The 18,603-nt window shown below is 38.0% G+C and overlaps 1 protein-coding gene across 1 annotated transcript; it reads left to right on the plus strand.

Moving 5' to 3' along the window:
- The first annotated feature begins 5,084 nt into the window (after nucleotides 1–5,084).
- Nucleotides 5,085–7,150, plus strand: LOC112582030 (endogenous retrovirus group K member 7 Gag polyprotein-like). The gene is given in 3 exon segments (XM_025275901.3): nucleotides 5,085–5,672; nucleotides 5,719–5,875; nucleotides 5,930–7,150. Coding segments are annotated over 3 exon segments (1,476 nt in total). The 5' UTR covers nucleotides 5,085–5,176; the 3' UTR covers nucleotides 6,753–7,150.
- Nucleotides 7,151–18,603: the final 11,453 nt, after the last annotated feature.

Consider the following 18,603-nt stretch of genomic DNA (forward strand, 5'->3'; position numbering starts at 1 on the left):
GAAATAACTGCTGAAGAGAAGAATAAAGGGAAAGGAATGAAAAGAATTGAGAAAAACTTCAGAGACCTTTGGGACCATATTGAACACACCAAATATTCAAGTTGTAGGGGTCCCAGAAGAAGAAGATAAAAAGAAAGGCACTGAGAAATTTTTTGAAGAAATTATAGTTTTAAATTTCCCCAACATGGGGAAAGGAATTAGTCAGTCAAGTCCAAGAAGTAGAGAGAGTCGCCTACACATTAAACCCACCTTAATATGTGCCTCTATGTGGAGAAACACATCAAGGCACATATTAAGGAAGCTAACAGATTAAGCACAAAGAAAGAATATTAAAAGCAGCAAGGGAAAAGCAAAAAGTAACATACAAGGGAAAACCCATATGATTAATAGCAGACCTTTCAGCAGAAACTCTACAGGCCAGAAGGGAATGGCAGGATATATTTAAAGTACTGAAAGAGAAAAACCTACAACAATGATTATTATACCTGGAAAAAAATCTCATTCACAATTTACAGAGAATTCAAAAGCTTTACAGACAAGCAGAAATTAAGAGAATTCAGCACCACCAAACCAGCCTTGCAACAAATACTAAAGGCACTTACATAGCCAGTAAAGAGATGAGAAAGGAAAGACCTACAAAAACAAACCCAAAACAATCAAGAAAATGCCAATAGGAATATGTGTATCAATAATTACCTTAAATGTAAATGGGTTAAATGCATGCACTAACCAAAAGATACTGACTGACTGAATGGATACAAAAACAAAACACATATATATGCTGCCTACAGGAGTCCCACTTCAGACCTACAGACACATACAAACTGAAAGTAAAATGATGGAAATGATGAAAGGAAAATGATGGAATTCCATGCGAATGGAAACCAAAAGCAAGCTGGAGTGGCAATCCTTATTTCAGGCAAAATAGACTTTAAAATAAAGTATATCGTAAGAGACAAGCAAGGACACTACATAATGATCAAGGGATCCATCCAAGAATAAGACATAACAATTGTAAATGTCTATGCACCCAACACATGAGTGCCTCAGTACATAAGGCAAACACTAACAGGCATGGGAGGAGGGATCAACAATGGCACAATAATAGTGGGGGACTTTAACACCTCATCGTCATCAATGGACAGATTGTCAGAACAGAGAATCAATAAGGAAACACAAACCTTAAATGAAACATTAGACCAAATGGACCTAATTGATATCTTCAGGACTTCCCATCCAAATGCAGAAGAATACATTTTATTCTAAAGTACACATGAAACATCCTCCAGGATAGACTATATCTTGGGCCACAAATAAAGCTTCAGTAAATTTAAGAAAATTGAAATTGCATCAAGTATCTTTTCTGACCACAACACTATGAGACTAGATATCAACTGCAGTTAAAAAACAAAAAACAGTGAAAAGCACAAACTCATGGAAATTAAATACATTTCTAAAAAAACAAAGAATTTACTGAAGAAATAAAAAGGGAAATCAAAAGATTCTTAGAAACAAATGACAATGAAAACACGACCCAAAGCCTATGGGACTCAGCAGAGGCGGTTCTAGGAGGGAGTTTGTAGTGATTCAGTCATACCTCAAGAAGCAAGAGAAGCATTGGATAGACAGCCTAACTCTGTATCTAGAGAGGCTAGAGAAAGAGGAACAAACAAACAAACAAACAAAAAACCCCAAAGTCAGCAGAAGGAAGGAGATCATAAGGATCAGAGCAGAAATAAAGGAAAGGGAAATGAAGGAAACAATAGCAGGGGTTGATGGAACTAGAAGCTAGCATTTTGAGAAGATTAACAAAATTGACAGATCACTGGCCAGACTCATCAAGAAAAAAAAAAAAAGGTATAAAAATCAAATCAATAGAATTGGAAATGAAAAAGGAGAGGTTACAACAGAAAACACAGAGATACCAAGGATCATAGGAGAATATAATGGACAACTGTATGCTAACAAAATGGACAACCTAGAGGAAATGGACAAATATTTAGAAAAGATCAGCCTCCCCAGACTGAACAAAGAAGAAATAGAAATTATGAACAACCCAATCACAAACACTGAAATTGAAACAGTGATTTAAAAAAATCTCCCCAAAACAAAAGCCCAGGGCCAAATGTCTTCAGAGGGGAATTCTATCAAAAATTCAGAAAAGAGCTAATGCCTATTTTTATGAAATTCTTCCAAAATGTTGCAGAGGAAGGGACACTTTCAAACTCATTCGACAAGGCCACAATCACCCTGATACCAAAACCAGGAAAAGACAACAGGAAAAAAGAAAATTGCAGACCAATATCACTGATGAACATAGATGCCAAAATCCTCAACAAAATTCTAGCAAACAGAATCCAACAACACATTAAAATGCTCATACAGCATAAAGTTGGGTTTATTCCAGGGATGCAAAGATTTGTCAATATATGCAAATCAATCAATGTGATACACCATATCAACAAATTGAAAGATAAAAAGCATATGGTCATCTCAATAGATGCAGATAAAGCCTTCGACAAAATCTAGCATGCACTTATGATAAGAGTCCTTCAAAAAATGGGCATAGTAGGTACCTACCTCAACATAATAGAGGCTATATATGAAAAGCCCACAGCAAACATTATTCTCAATGATGAAAAACTAATAGCTTTCCCTCCAAGATCAGGAGCAAGACAAGGGTGTCCACTCTCACCACTATTATTCAACATAGTTTTGGAAGTCCTAGCTTAAGCAATTAGAGAAGAAAAATAAATAAAAGGAATCCATATAGGAAAAGAAATAAAACTCACTATTTGCAGATGACATGATACTATACATAGAAATCCCAAAAGAAACTATCAGAAAATTTCTAGAGCCAATCAGCGAATTCAGCAAAGTCGCAGGATACAAGGTCAATACACAGAAATCATTTGCACTCCTATATACTAACAATGAAAAATCAGAAAGATAAATTAAAGAATCAATCCCATTCACAATTGCAAAAAAAGAATGAAATATCTAGAAATAAACCTACCTAAGGAAACAAAACACCTGTATATGGAAAACTATAAGACACTGATGAAAGAAATCAAAGATGGCATAAACAGATGGAGAGATGCTCCATTTTCCTGGGTGGGGAGAATCAAAATTGTGAAAATGACTATATTACCAAATGCAATCTACAGATTCAATGCAATCCCTATCAAATTAACAGTGGCATTTTTCACAGAACTAGAACAAAAAATTTCACAATTCACATGGAATCACAAAGACCCCAAATAGCCAAAGCAGTCAAGAAAGAAGAATGGAGCTGGAGGAATCTACCTTCCTGACATCAGACTATACTACAAAGCTACAGTCATCAAGATAGCATGGTACTGGCACAAAAAAAGAGATATAAACCAATGGAACAAGATAGAGAACCCAGAGATAAAACCCTGCACATATGGGTACCTTATTTTTGACAAAGGAGGCAAGAATATACAATGGGGCAAAGACAGCCTCTTCAGTAAGTGGTGCTGGGAAAACTGTACAGGTACATGCAAAAGAATGAAATTAGATCACTACTTAATTCCATACACAAATATAAATTCAAAATGGATTAAAGACCTAAATGTAAGACCAGAAACTATAAAATTTTAAGAGGAAAATAGGCAGAACACTCCATGACATAAATCAAAGCAAGTTCTTCTGTGACCCACCTCCTGGAGTAATGGAAATAAAAATAAAAAAGTGGGACCTAATTAAACTTAACAGTTTTTGCACAACAAAGGTAACTACAAACAAGGTGAAAAGACAATGCTCAGAATGGGAGAGAATACTAGGAAGAGAAAAAATTGATAAAAAATTAATTTCCAAAATATACAAGAAGCTTATACAACTCAATACCATAAAAGTGAACAACCCAACCAAAAAGTGAGAAAGGGACCTGAAGACACATTTCTCCAAAGAAGACATACAGATGGCTAACAAGCACATACATGAAAACATACTCAAACATCACTCATTATTAGAGAAATGCAAATCAAAACTACCATAAGATACCACCTCACACCAGTCAGAATGGCCATCATCAAAAAGTCTACAAACAATAAATGCCAGAAAGGGTGTGGAGAAAAGGGAACACTTGCATTGCTGGTGTGAATGTAAACTGATACAGCCACTATGGAAGATGGTATGGAGACTCCTTAAAAAGCAATGAATAAAACCACCATATGACCCAGCAATCTCACTCCTAGGCATATACCCTGAGGCAGTCAAAACTGAAAAAGACATATGTACCCCAATGTTCACTGCAGCACTATTTACAACAGCTAGAACATGGAAGCAACCTAGATGTCCATCAACAGATGAATGGATAAAGAAACCATGGTGCATATTTACAATGGAATACTATTCAGCCATAAAAAGGAACACATTTGAATCTGTTCCAATGAGGTGGATGAAACTAGAGCCCATTATTAGGAGTGAAGTAAGTCAGAAAGAGAAATATAAATATTATATACTGACACACAGATATGGAATCTGAAGAGATGGCACTGATGAATTTATTTTCAGGGCAGAAATGTAGAAACTGCGGGGAGCTGCCCGTGAGAGCGGGGTCCTTTGTCCGAAGGACACAGCTCTGGGAGCTGCCTCAGTCCTTGAGGGTTTGCTTGCAAACATAGCTCTCTGTCCCGCCACCCCAGAGATTAGGCGCTTATTTACTGCAGGCACCCGGAGTTCTGTGCAAACTTCTCACGCACAGAGAAATGTTATCTGGTGTAAGAAATAATAACAGGGTGCCATTCCCATGCTCTCAAGATTTCTTGTGACTGTTTGTAAGATGTGTAGGTCAAACAAAGAAAATGTTAACTGTCTTGTCTTTCTCATGCTCTTCTGTATAAATATGAGATGCTGAATAAAGTTGGTGTCAGACTGCATCCCTTCGTGGAGACGTGTCTGAACCTCTCGACCCCATCTTTGTTGTAGATTTCTCTTGCTTTAGTTTCTTTTCTCAGCCCCACCTTGCACGTTCTCGGGACCTGATCGGCTTTGCCAGCTGGCACCGGCAGGTGGCGCCCAAACAGGGACTTGGGAATCGGAGCGCGACGACGGCCGCTGCCCGCCAAGATTGAGGTAAGTGACAAGGAATTCCTAATTAATTAAATGAAGTAAAAGGGGCAGGGAGTGTTACTGTCGAGAGTAATAAATCATGGGACAAGGCAATAGCCGCCAGTTATTTGTACATATGTTGAAAACTATGTTAAAAGGTAGGGGAATTCATGTAAATAAGTTACAGCTAGAGAAATTTTTACTTTTTATAGAGGAGGTTTGTCCCTGGTTTCCAGAGGAAGGAACAGTTAGTCTGGAAACTTGGAAAAAAGTAGGAAAACAATTGCAGACATATTATTCCTTACATGGTCCCAATCGTGTTCCTGTGGATGCTTTTTCTTTGTGGACTCCCATAAGAGACTGTCTGGATCCTAAACATGAGGGACATAAAATTCAAACGGCTCTCAGGGATTCCACAGGACCCGAAGTTGCAGAGCCTTCCGCCCCTCCGCCTGAGCCACTTTATGCTGTGCCTGAGGGAACAGCTTGTAAGGCTGGAGGGAGTGATGATGTGTTAAGCTCTGATGAACAGGAAGAGTTAAATGAACAAGCGGCTCAGTACCATAGAGAGGATATGTATGCCTTGGGAGATGATGGTTAACATGCAATCCCCCTCGGGAAAAGGGGAATTAAAGCATTCAGGGCTTTCTGAAGAACAGCTGGAGAATTTAATTCAGAAGATTGTTATAGCAGTAAAAAAGGAGGCACAGGGAGACTCCCACTCCAGCCAGCCTGTGCCTCCAACATATCCTCCCTCGGTTCTTGCTGGACTCGATCCACCCCCGCCTTTCATAGAACCGTGAGAGCTTATATCTATCCCTGCTTCTTTGCCTGGTGAAAACATAAAAATTAGAAGTGAGATATTATTATCTCCTCTTCAACAAGCGATTAAGCCAGCTAATGAAGAAGGAGAACATATTCCCGGGTTTTCAGGAATCTATCCAGTATTTGAAAAGGCCCAACAGCAGAGGTATTATGAACCGCTGCCCTTTAAGCAACTTAAAGAGTTAAAAATGGCTTGTGCACAATACGGCCCGACTATGCCATTTACTCAGGCTATTATAGAGGCTTTAGGAAATCAAAATCTGCCACCTAATGATTGGAAACAGATTTCTTGGGCTTGTTTATCTGGAGGAGATTATTTACTATGGAAATCTGAGTTTGCTGAGCAGTGTGGGATCACAGCTGATATCAATCGGTGACAGGGACTGAACACCACTTATGAAATGATGGTGGGAGAGGGAGATTATCGAGACACTAATAGTCAACTTAATTATTTGGCTGGAGCCTACCCTCAGATTAGTGCTGCAGCTTTACAAGCATTGGAAAAGCTTCCAAATTCTGATAAAAAGACTGAAGATTTATCTAAAATTCGCCAGGGGCCAGATGAACCATATCAGGATTTTGTTGCCCGCCTGCTTGAGGCAATTGGTAAAGTGATAGGGGATGAGCAGGCGGGGATGGTGTTGGCTAAACAGCTTGCTTATAAAAATGCCAATTCACCTTGTCAAGCTGCCTTGAGACCTTACAGAAAAAAGGGAGGCTTATCCGATTATGTACAGATTTGTGCCGATATCAGCCCTTCGTACGTTCAAGGCATAACTTTGGCCACGGCATTACAAAAAAAGACAGTCAAAAAAGTACTATATCAGCAACAAAAGCGAGATAAGGGATAAAATTTTGCAATTTGCTCACTATCACCAATTTCTCTTCCCAAAAATTGTTGTTTCTCAGCCCCTTGCTGACGCCCTAACTGTATTTACTGATGGCTCTTCTAATGGAATAGCTAGTTTGATTATACAAGACAATACCACCACCTGGCATACTAATTATAAGTCTGCTCAAGAAATAGAACTATTTGCTGTTTTTCAGGCTTTATTACAAATTTCTGCTCCATTTAATTTATATTCAGACAGTCAATATATCATAAGAGCCTTAAATACTATTGAGACTGTTCCATTTATTGGTACCCTGAATTCTACTATCCAAACTCTTTTTCGTGATATACAACATTTAATTTGTTCCAGAGTTAATAAATGCTATTTTGGTCATATTCGTGCTCACTCTGGACTTCCTGGACCTTTAGCACCTAATGCTTTGGCTGACGAAGCTACATGTATGATATTTCCTTCATTGGAACAAATGGCAAAGACTTCCCACAGCTTACACCATCAAAACAGCAATAGCTTGAGACTTCAATTTTACATTACTTGAGAAGCTGCCAGACAGATTGTTAAACAATGTCAAACATGTCCTCAATTTTTTAGTGTCCCCCATTATGGAGTTAATCCCTGAGGATTGTTGTCAAATGATATATGGCAAATAGATGTTACCCATATTCCTGAATTTGGTAAACAAAAATTTGTTCATGTTACTATTGACACCTTCTCCGGCTTTTTACATGCCTCTCTACAATCCAGAGAAGCTAGCAAACATTGTATAACTCATTACATTAAATGTTTTGCTGTTATGGGAACCCCTAAGACCATAAAAACAGACAATGGTCCAGGATACACTGGAAAAAATTTTCAACTATTTTGTACACAATTGTCTATCTCACATAAAACAGATATTCCTTATAATCCTCAAGGTCAAGGAATTATTGAACGGGCACACCAAACTTTCAAACATCAATTACAAAAACTAAAGAAGGGGGAATTGTATCTCAATACCCCCTCCAACTCTCTAAACCATGCTTTATCTGTTCTAAATTTTTTACAATTGGATATAAGTGGCCGTTCAGCAGCACAGCAATTTTGGAACTTTGATGCGCAAACCATAAGACCTAAAGTATTTTGGAAAGACCCACTTGTGGGAAAATGGTATGGACCAGATCCTGTACTAATCTGGGAATGAGGGCATGTTTGTGTTTTCCCACAGGATGCCGAAGCGCCACCGGAAAGGTTGGTACACACGGTGGAGACGATTTCTAGTAAACCAGATGAAGAGATTGACGATTCAAGAGCATGATAAATTACCATCTCAGCAACAACTTCAGACATTGATGCGAGAGGCACAGAATCGTGTTGCTGTACAGGGTGATCCGATATCTCCTTTAAGCTTCCTGATAACCTTATTAATTATCTTAAATCAGATTAATACTGCACATTCTAAAGAATATTCAAATGCTTACTGGGTTTATTTTCCCGATCCTCCTCTTCTCCAACTGGTGGGCTGGGAGGGTCAGTCCATCCCCATTTTAACTGTTTTATTTCTTGCACCTTGTTTAATTAAAAAACTGATTGCCAGTCCAGGTTCGATGCACGATACTGGATGCTTGGGGCTGGTGCACTGGGACGACCCAGAGGGATGGAATGGGGAAGGAGGAGGGAGGAGGGTTCAGGATGGGGAACACATGTATACCTGTGGCAGATTCATTTTGATATTTGGCAAAACTAATACAGTTATGTAAAGTTTAAAAATAAAATAAAATTAAAAAAAAAAAACTAATTAAAATTGCTCTAGAAATTCATGAAAGAATAGAATGCTACCAGAAATAAAATATTGATAATGAAAAAAAAAAAAAAAAAACTGATTGATGATCTATGGATGATAAAGGCTTCCATCTATGGAAATGGTCTGCGGTTAAAAGAACATAAGTGTGTGCCTATATAAAAAGAAAGGGGGAGATGTGGGGAGCTGCCCGTGAGAGCGGGGTCCTTTGTCTGAAGGACACAGCTCTTGGAGCTGCTTCAGTCCTTGAGGGTTTTCCTGCAAACATAGCTCTCTGTCCCGCCACCCCAGAGATTAGGTGCTTATTTACTGCAGGCACCTGGAGTTCTGTGCAAACTTCTCATGCACAGAGAAATGTTATCTGGTGTAATAATAACAGGGTGCCATTCCCATGCTCTCAAGATTTCTTGTGACTGTTTGTAAGATGTGTAGGTCAAACAAAGAAAATGTTAACTGTCTTGTCTTCCTCATGCTCTTCTGTATAAATATGAGATGCTGAATAAAGTTGGTGTCAGACTGTGTCCCTTCATGGAGACGTGTCTGAACCTCTCGACCCCATCATTGTTGTGGATTTCTCTTGCTTTAATTTCTTTTCTCAGCCCTGCTGTGCACGTTCTCGGGACCTGATCGACTTTGCCGGCTGGCACCAGCAAGAAACAGACATAGAGAACAGATATATGGACAAGGCGGGAGGAGAGGAGGGAGAAGGGGAGATGACGTATGGAGAGAGTAACATAGAAATTTACAATACCATGTGTAAAACAGATAGCCAATCGGAATTTTCTGTAAGACTTGGGGAACTCAAACAGGAGCTCTGTGACAGTCTGAAGGGTGGGATGGGAAGGGAGATGGGAGGGAGGTCTGGGAGGGAGAGGACATGAGTATACTTATGGCTGATTCTTATTGATGCATGAAAGAAAACCACAAAATTCTGTAAAGCAGTTATCCTTCAGTTAAAGAATAAAAAATAAAAAAATGAGCCTACACACAACACTAACGATAGTCATCAAATGACAAGAGAAAGGAACAAAAGAGGCAAGGAAGAAAAAAAAGAACTAGAAAAGCAAATCTAAAACAATTAATAATAATATGCATATTAATAACTACTTTAAATGTGAACAGATTGTGTGCTGCAATAAAAAAGAAAGAAAGAAAATGAATCAACCAAAAGAAAGAGATTTGTTGAGTGAATACAAAAACAAGAGTGAAGTAAGCCAGAAAGAAAAACACCAATACAGTATACTAACGCATATATATGGAATTTAGAAAGATGGTAACAATAACCCTGTGTACGAGACAGCAAAAGAGACACTGATGTATAGAACAGTCTTATGGACTCTGTGGGAGAGGGAGAGGGTGGGAAGATTTGGGAGAATGGCATTGAAACATGTAAAATATCATGTATGAAATGAGTTGCCAGTCCAGGTTCGATGCACGATACTGGATGCTTGGGGCTGGTGCACTGGGACGACCCAGAGGGATGGAATGGGGAGGGAGGAGGGAGGAGGGTTCAGGATGGGGAACACATGTATACCTGTGGCGGATTCATTTTGATATTTGGCAAATCTAATACAGTTATGTTAAGTTTAAAAATAAAATAAAATTAAAAAAAAAAAAAAAAACAAGACCCATATATATTTTATCTATGAAGTACACACCTCAGATCTAGAGAAAAATATAGACTGAGAATAAAGGGATGGAAAAATTGTATTCCATGCAAACGGAAATCAAAAGAAAGCTGAACTATCAATATTATTATCAGACAAAAAGAACTTTAAAGACTGTTATAAGAGAAAAGGAAGGACACTACAGAATGACCAAAGAATCAATCCAATAGATAGATATGACAATTATAAATACATGTGTACTCAGCACAGTAGCACCTCAATGTTTATGGGAAATGTTAACAGACATAAGAAATTGACAGTAACACAGTAATACTGATTTTATTATTATGCTAAGTAATACTTAGCTTTATAAGTTTAAACTTTACTTATTTCAATGGATAGATCATCCAGACAGAATCACAATAAGGAAACACAAGACTTAAATGAAACCCTAAACTAGATGGACTTAACTGATACTTAAAGAACATTCTATCCAAGAGTAACAGAATATTTATTTTTCTCAATATCATATGGAACATTTTCCAAGATAGATCACATTCTGTGCCAAAAAGCAAGTCTGAGTAAATTTTAAAACATTGAAATAATAGCAAGCGACTTTTCTGACCACAACGCTATTAGATTAGAAATCCACTACAAGAACTGCACAAATCACAGGCACATTGGGGTTAAACAATATACTTCTAAGCAGTCAGTGGATCACTCAAGAAATCAAAGGAGAAATTTAAAAAAATACCTAGAAACAAATTAAAACCAAAACACAGTGATGAAAAACTTATGGAATGAAGCAAAATCTATTCTAAGAGGAAAGTTTATAGCAATACAAGTTTATCTAAAGAAAAAAGAAAATTTTCAAATAAACAACCTAACTTTACACCTAAAGCAACTAGAGAAAGAAGAACAAACAAAACCCAAACTTAATATAAGTAAAGTAATCATAGAGATCTCAGTGGAAATAAATGTATTAGAAACTAAAAGAAAAGTTTAAAAGATAAATGAAACTAAGAGCATGACCTTTATAAAGGCTAATAAAATTTATTAACCATTAGCCAGATTCATCAAGAAAAAATGAGAAGGCTCAAATCAAAAAAAAAATTAGAAGTGAAAAATTAAAAGTTGCGATGGACACCACATAAATACAAGGGAATGTAAACTATTTCAAGAAACAATATGCCAATAAAAATGGACAAATTATCATTAGAAAAAATGAACAAATTCTTAGATAAGAACAATCTTCTAAGACTAAACCAGGAAGAATTAGAAAACATAAACAGACAAATCAAAGGTACTAAAGTTAAATCTATGATTTAAATCTCCCAATAAACAAAAGTTCAGGATCAGATGACTTCACAGGGGAATTCTACCAAACACTTGAGAAGAGTTAACACCTATCACTTTCAAACTCTTCAGTTCAGTTCAGTTCAGTGGCTCAGTCATGTCTGACTCTTTGCGACCTCATGAATCACAGCACGCCAGGACTCCCTGTCCATCACCAACTCCCGGAGTTCAGTCAGACTCACATCCATCGAATCAGTGATGCCATGCAGCCATCTAATCCTCTGTCGTCCCCTTCTCCACTCCTGCCCCCAATCCCTCCCAGCATCAGAGTCTTTTCCAATGAGTCAACTCTTCGCATGAGGTGGCCAAAGTACTGGAGTTTCAGCTTTAGCATCATTCCTTCTAAAGAAATCCCAAGGCTGATCTCCTTCAGAATGGACTGCAAAGAATAGCAAGAAGAGATAAGAAAGCCTTCCTCAGTGATCAATGCAAAGAAATAGAGGAAAACAGCAGAATGGGAAAGACTATAGACCTGTTCAAGAAAATTAGAGATACCAAGTGAACATTTCATGCAAAGATGGGCTCGATAAAGGAAAGAAATGGTATGAACCTAACAGAAGCAGAAGATATCAAGAAGAGGTGGCAAGAATACACAGAAGAACTGTACGAAAAAGATCTTCATGTCCCAGATAATCACAATGGTGTGATCACTGACCTAGAGCAAGACATCCTGGAATGTGAAGTCAAGTGGGCCTTAGAAAGCATCACTATGAACAAAGCTAGTGGAGGTGATGGAATTCCAGTTGAGCTATTTCAAATCCTGAAAGATGATGCTGTGAAAGTGCTGCACTCAAACTCCTCAAGAATGTGCAAAGGAAGAAACACTTTCAAACTCATTCTATGAGGCCACCATCATCCTGATAGAAAAACCAGACAAAGAATCCCCCAAAATAATATTGCAGGCCAAAGTCACTGATGAACATAGACTCTGGAATTCACAAGAAATTACTAGCAAGTTAAATTCAACAATATGTAGAAAGGATTAGATACCACGATCAAGTAGGATTTATCCTGGGGATAAAAGAATTTTTCAATATTTTCAAATTAAACAGCATGTTCAATGAATGAAGGAATAAATACAATATAATCATCTCAGTCAGATGCATAAAAAGTTTTCTTAAAATTCAACATCACTTATGATAAAAAAAAAACTCTCAAGAAAATGGTCATGAAAGGAACTTATATCAACATAATAAAAATCATATATGACAAAAACATAGCCAACATCATACTCAATGGTGACTAGCATTTCTTCCAAGATCAGGAAAAAGAAAAAAATGTCCACTCCCTCCATCTTGTTTCAACATAGTTTTGGAAGTCCTAGCCAACAGCAATCCTAAAACAGAGGGAAAAAAAAGAAATAAAAAGGGCCAAACTGGAATAGAATAAAATTGTCCATTTGCAGATGACATGATACTGCACATGAAGTAAAGTGGCTCATTCGTGTCTGACTCTTAGTGACCCCATGGACTGTAGCCTACTGAGCTCCTCCATCCATGGAATTTTCCAGGCCAGAGTACTGGAGTGGGTTGTAATTTCCTTCTCCAGAGGATCTTCCTGACTCAGGTATCAAGCCCACTTCTCCCACATTGTAGGCAGATGCTTTACTGTCTGAGCCACCAGGGAAGTCCCTATACTACACATAACAAAGCCTAAAGAAGCTACCTGAAAACTTCTAGAGCTCATCAATGAATTTGGCAATGCTACAGGGAGCTAAATTGATAAACAAAAATCTCCTGCATTTCCATACACTAACAACAAATGATGAGAAAGAGAAATTAGGGAAACAATTCCATTTACTTTAGCTTAAAAAATAATAAAATACCTATGACTAATGTGTTCTTAAATTAGAAAAGTCAATAATACTAACATGAATATAATACCAAAAGCAATTGACAGATTCAATTTGATCCCTATCAAGTTATCATATCAGTCAGTTCAATTAAGCCACTCAGTCATGTCCGACTCTTTGTGACTCTATGGATTTCAGAGTGCCAGGCTTCCCGGTCTATCACCAACTCTCAGAGCTTGCTCAAACTCATGTCCATTGAGTGGGTGATACCATCCAACCATCTCATTCTCTGTTGTCCCTTTCTCCTCCTGCCTTCCATCTTTCTGAGAATCATGGTCTTTTCTAAAGAGTCAGTTCTTTGAATCAGGTGGCCAAAGTATTGGAGCTTCAGCTTTAGCATCAGTCATTCCAATGAATATTCAGGACTACTTTACTTTAGAATGGACTGGTTTGATGTCCTTGTAGTCCAAGGAACTCTGAAGAGTCTTCTCCCAACAACACAGTTCAAAAGCATCAATTCTTTGGTGCTCAGCTTTCTTTATGATCCAACTCTTGCATCCATACATGAGTATTGCAAAACAAAAACAAAAACAACAACAACAAAAAAAAAACACATAGCTCTGACTAGATGGACCTTTCTTGGCAAAGTAATTTCTCTGCTTTTTAATATGCTGTTTAAGTTGGTCATAACTTTTCTTCCAAGGAGCAACCATCTCTTAATTTAATGGCTGCAATGATTTTGGAGCCCAAGAAAATAGTCTGTCACTGTTTTCTTTGTTTCCCCATCTGTTTGCCATGAAGTGATGGAACCAAATGCCATGATCTTAGTTTTTTGAATGTTGACTTTTAAGACAGCTTTTTCACTCTTCTCTTTCACTTTCATCAAGAGGCTCTTTAGTTCCTCTTTGCTTTCTGCCATAAGGGTGGTTGTATCTGTATATCTGAGGTTATTGATATTTCTCCCAGCAATCTTGATTCCAGCTTGTGCTTCATCCAGCCTGCATTTCACATGATATACTGTGCATATAAGCTAAATAAGCAGGGTGACAACATACAGCCTTGACATACTCCTTTCCCAATTTGTAACCAGTCTGTTGTTCCATGTCCTGGAACTAGAAAAAATAAAATAAAATTTTATGGAAACACAGAATACCCTGAATAGCCATAGGAAATGAGAAAGAAGAATAGAATTGGAGGAATAATGCTGTCTAATCGCAAACTGTATCAAGAAGCTATGGTCATTAAAATAGTATGGTACTGGCACAAAAACAGAAATGCAGATCAATGGAACAATATAGAAAGCCCAGAAATAAAGCCAGACACCTATGGTCAATTAATCTATGATAAGAGAGGCAAGAGTGTAAAGTGGAGAAAGAATAGTCTCTTCAATCTTCAATAAGTGGTATTGGGAAAATTGGATACCTATCTGTAAAAAATAAATCAGGATAATATCTAACACCATACACAAAAATGAACTCAAATGACTTAGAGACCTAAATGTAAGGCTGGATTCAGTAAAACTCTCAGAAGAAAACATAGGAATCCCAGTCTTTGGTTAAATTACAACTATGTCTTTTTGTATCCCTCTCCTAGAGTAATGGAAATAAAAGCAAAAGTAAACAAATGGGACCTAATTAAGCTTAAAAGCTTTTGCACAGTAAAGGAGACCATAAACAAAAAGGAAGTGACAATCCACACAGTTAAAAAAAAACTATTTTCAATTGATGGGATCAACAAGGGATTAAACTCCAAAATATACAAACTGCTCATGCAGCTCAGTATTAAAATACCAAGCAAATCAATGAAATAAAACGAGCTGAAGATCTAAGTAGACATTTCTCCAAAGAAGATATAAAGATGTCCAAAAGGCACATGTGAAAATGCTCAACGTGGCTGATTCTAGAGAAAGTTTAATCAAAAGTATAACTAAGTATCACTGCACACCAGTCAGAATGATTATCATAAAAAATATCTGAGAATAATAAATGATGGAGAGTGTGCTGAGAAAAAGGAACCCCTCCAACACTGTTAAAGGGAATGTAAATCAGTAGAGCAAATATGGAAAACATAATGAAAGTTCTTAAACTAAAAATATAGATGCCATATAATTCAATAATCCCACTTCTGGGCATATACCTGAGAAAACCATAATTTGAAAATATGAACCCCAATGTTTATCGGTGCACTATTTACAACAGCCTAGATATAGAAGCAAACAAAATGGCAATTAAAAGGTCAACTGATAAATAAGGCATGGCATAATATATATATATATATATATATAAATATACTTATATATATGTATATACATAGGTATATAGATAGAAGAGATAGATACATAGATAGATGTGTGTGCTAAGTCACTTCAGCCGTGCTTGACTCTATTCAACCATATGGATGGTAGCTCACCAGACTCCTCTGTTCATGGGATTCTCCAGGAAAGAGCATTGGAATGAGTTGCCATGTCATCCTCCAGGGAAGCTTCCTGACGCAGGGATTGAACCTGCGTCTTGTATCTGCCTTATTGGCAGATGGGTTCTTTAACACTAGCGTCACCTGGGGAGCCTATAACACACACACACACACACACACACACACACACACATATACCATATATACCATGTAAATATGTATATGTACCATGCAAATATTTACATATGTAAATATATGTATATATGTCACTTTGTGTATCAATTGATCTGTATGTATACATATATATATATATATATAATATGCACTATATTATACACATGCAATATATATATAGATAGATAGATATAAAGCAATATTCAGTTCATTCAGTTTCTCAGCCATGTCAAACTCTTTGGAACCCCATGGACTGCAGCATGCCAGGCTTTCCTTTCCACACCAACTCCCAGAACTCACTCAAACTGCATTGAGTCAGTGATGCCATCCAACAATTCCATCCTCTGTACTCCCCTTCTCCTCCTGTCTTCAATCTTTCTCAACATCATCATATTTTCCAATGAGTCAGTTCTTTGCATGAGGTGGCCAAAATATTGGAGCTTCAGCTTCAGCATCAGTCTTTCCAATGAATATTCAGGACTAATTTCTTTTAGGATTGACAAGACTGATCTCCTTCGAGTCCAGGGGACTCTCAAGAGTCTCCAAAACCACAGCTCAAAAGCATGAGTTCTTCGGTGCTCAGCTTTATTTATGGTCCACCTCTCAAAATTCTCCAAGCTAGACTTCTACCGTAGGTGAACTGAGAACTTTCAGACATTTAAGATTGATTTAGAAAAGGCAGAGGAACCAGAGATCAATTGCTAATATCCGTTATATCATAGAAACAGCAAGGGAGTTCCAGAAAAACATAACCATACATGACTACTGGAAAACTATAGCTGTGAATAGATGGACCTTTGTCAGCAAATTAATGTCTCCACTTTTTAATATGCTGTATAGTTTGGTCATAACTTTTCTTCCAAGGAGTAAGCATCTTTTAGCTTCATGGTGGCAGTCACTATCTGCAGTGAGTTTTGAGCCCAAGAAAATAAAATATGTCACTGTTTCCATTGTTTCCCCATTTACTTGCCATGAAGAGATGGGACTAGATGCCATGATCTTCATTTTTTGAAAGCTAACTTTTAAGCCAACTTTTTCACTCTACTCAGCAGTGGCCACAGGACTGGAAACGCTCAGTTTTCATTCCAATCCCAAAGAAAGGCAATGCCAAAGAATGCTCAAACTACCACACAATTGCAATCATCTCACACGCAAGTAAAGTAATGCTCAAAATTCTCCAAGCCAGGCTTCAGCAATACATGTACCGTGAACTTCCTGATGTTCAAGCTGGCTTTAGAAAAGGCAGAGGAACCAGAGACCAAATTGCCAACATCTTCTGGATCATCAAAAAAGCAAGAGAGTTCCAGGAAAACATCTATTTCTGCTTTATTGACTATGACAAAGCCTTTGACTGTGTGGATCACAATAAACTGTGGAAAATTCTGAAAGAGATGGTAATACCAGACCACCCTGACCTTCCTCTTGAGAAACTTCTATGCAGGTCAGGAAGCAACAGCTAAAACTGGACATGGAACAACAGACTGGTTCCAAATAGGAAAATGAGTACGTCAAGGCTGTATATTGTCACCCTGCTTATTTAACTTATATGCAGAGTACATCATGAGAAATTCTGGGTTGGATGAAGCACAAGCTGGAATAAAGTTTGCCAGGAAAAATATCAATAACCTCATATATGCAGATGACACCACCCTTATGGCAGAAAGTGAAGGAGAACTAAAAAGCCTCTTGATGAATGTGAAAGAGGAGAGTGAAAAAGTTGCCCTAAAGTTCAACATTCAGAAAACAGATCGTGGCATCTGGTCCCATCACTTCATGGGAAATAGATGTAGAAACAGTGGAAACAGTGGCAGACTTTATTTTTGGGGGCTCCAAAATCACTGTAGGTGATGTTATTGCAGGCATGAAATTAAAAGACGCTTACTCCTTGGAAGGAAACTTATGCCCAACCTAGATAGCATATTCAAAAGCAGAGACATTACTTTGCCAACAAAGGTCCATCTAGTTAAGGCTATGGTTTTTCCAGTGGTCAGGTATGGATGTGAGAGTTGGACTGTGAAGAAAGCTGAGTGCTGAAGAATTGATGCTTTTGAACTGTGGTGTTGGAGAAGACTCTTGAGAGTCCATTGGACTGCAAGGAGATCCAACCAGTCATCCTAAAGGAGATCAGTCCTGGGTGTTCTTTGGAAGGACTGATGCTAAAGCTGAAACTCCAGTACTTTGGCTACCTGATGGGAAGAGTTGAGTCGTTGGAAAAAACTCTAATGCTGGGAGGGATTTGGGGCAGGAGGAGAAGGGGACGACAGAGGATGAGATGGCTGGATGGCATCACTGACTCGATGGACGTGAGTTTGAGTGAACTCCAGCAGTTGGTGATGGACAGGGAAGCCTGTCATGCTGCAATTCATGGTGTCGCAAAGAGTCAGACATGACTGACCGACTAAACTGACTGACTTTCACGTTCATCAAAAGGCTCTTTAATTCTTCTTCACTTTCTGCTATAAGGGTGGTGCCATATGTATATCTGAGTTGATTGATCTTTCTCCCAGAAAACTTGATTCCAGCTTGTGCTTCATTCAGCCTGGCATTTTCCATGGTGTACTTTCCCATGATGTGCTCTACATATAAGTTAAATAAGCAGGGTGACAATATACAGCCTTGACATTCTCTTTTCCCATTTTGCAACCAGTCTGTTGTTTCATGACTGATTCTGACTGTTGCTTCTTGACCTACATACAGATTTCTCAGGAGGCAGGTAAGGGGGTCTGGTATTCC

The sequence above is a fragment of the Bubalus bubalis genome, chromosome X, assembly GCF_019923935.1.
Source record: "Bubalus bubalis isolate 160015118507 breed Murrah chromosome X, NDDB_SH_1, whole genome shotgun sequence".
In the NCBI taxonomy this organism is placed as follows: domain Eukaryota; kingdom Metazoa; phylum Chordata; class Mammalia; order Artiodactyla; family Bovidae; genus Bubalus; species Bubalus bubalis.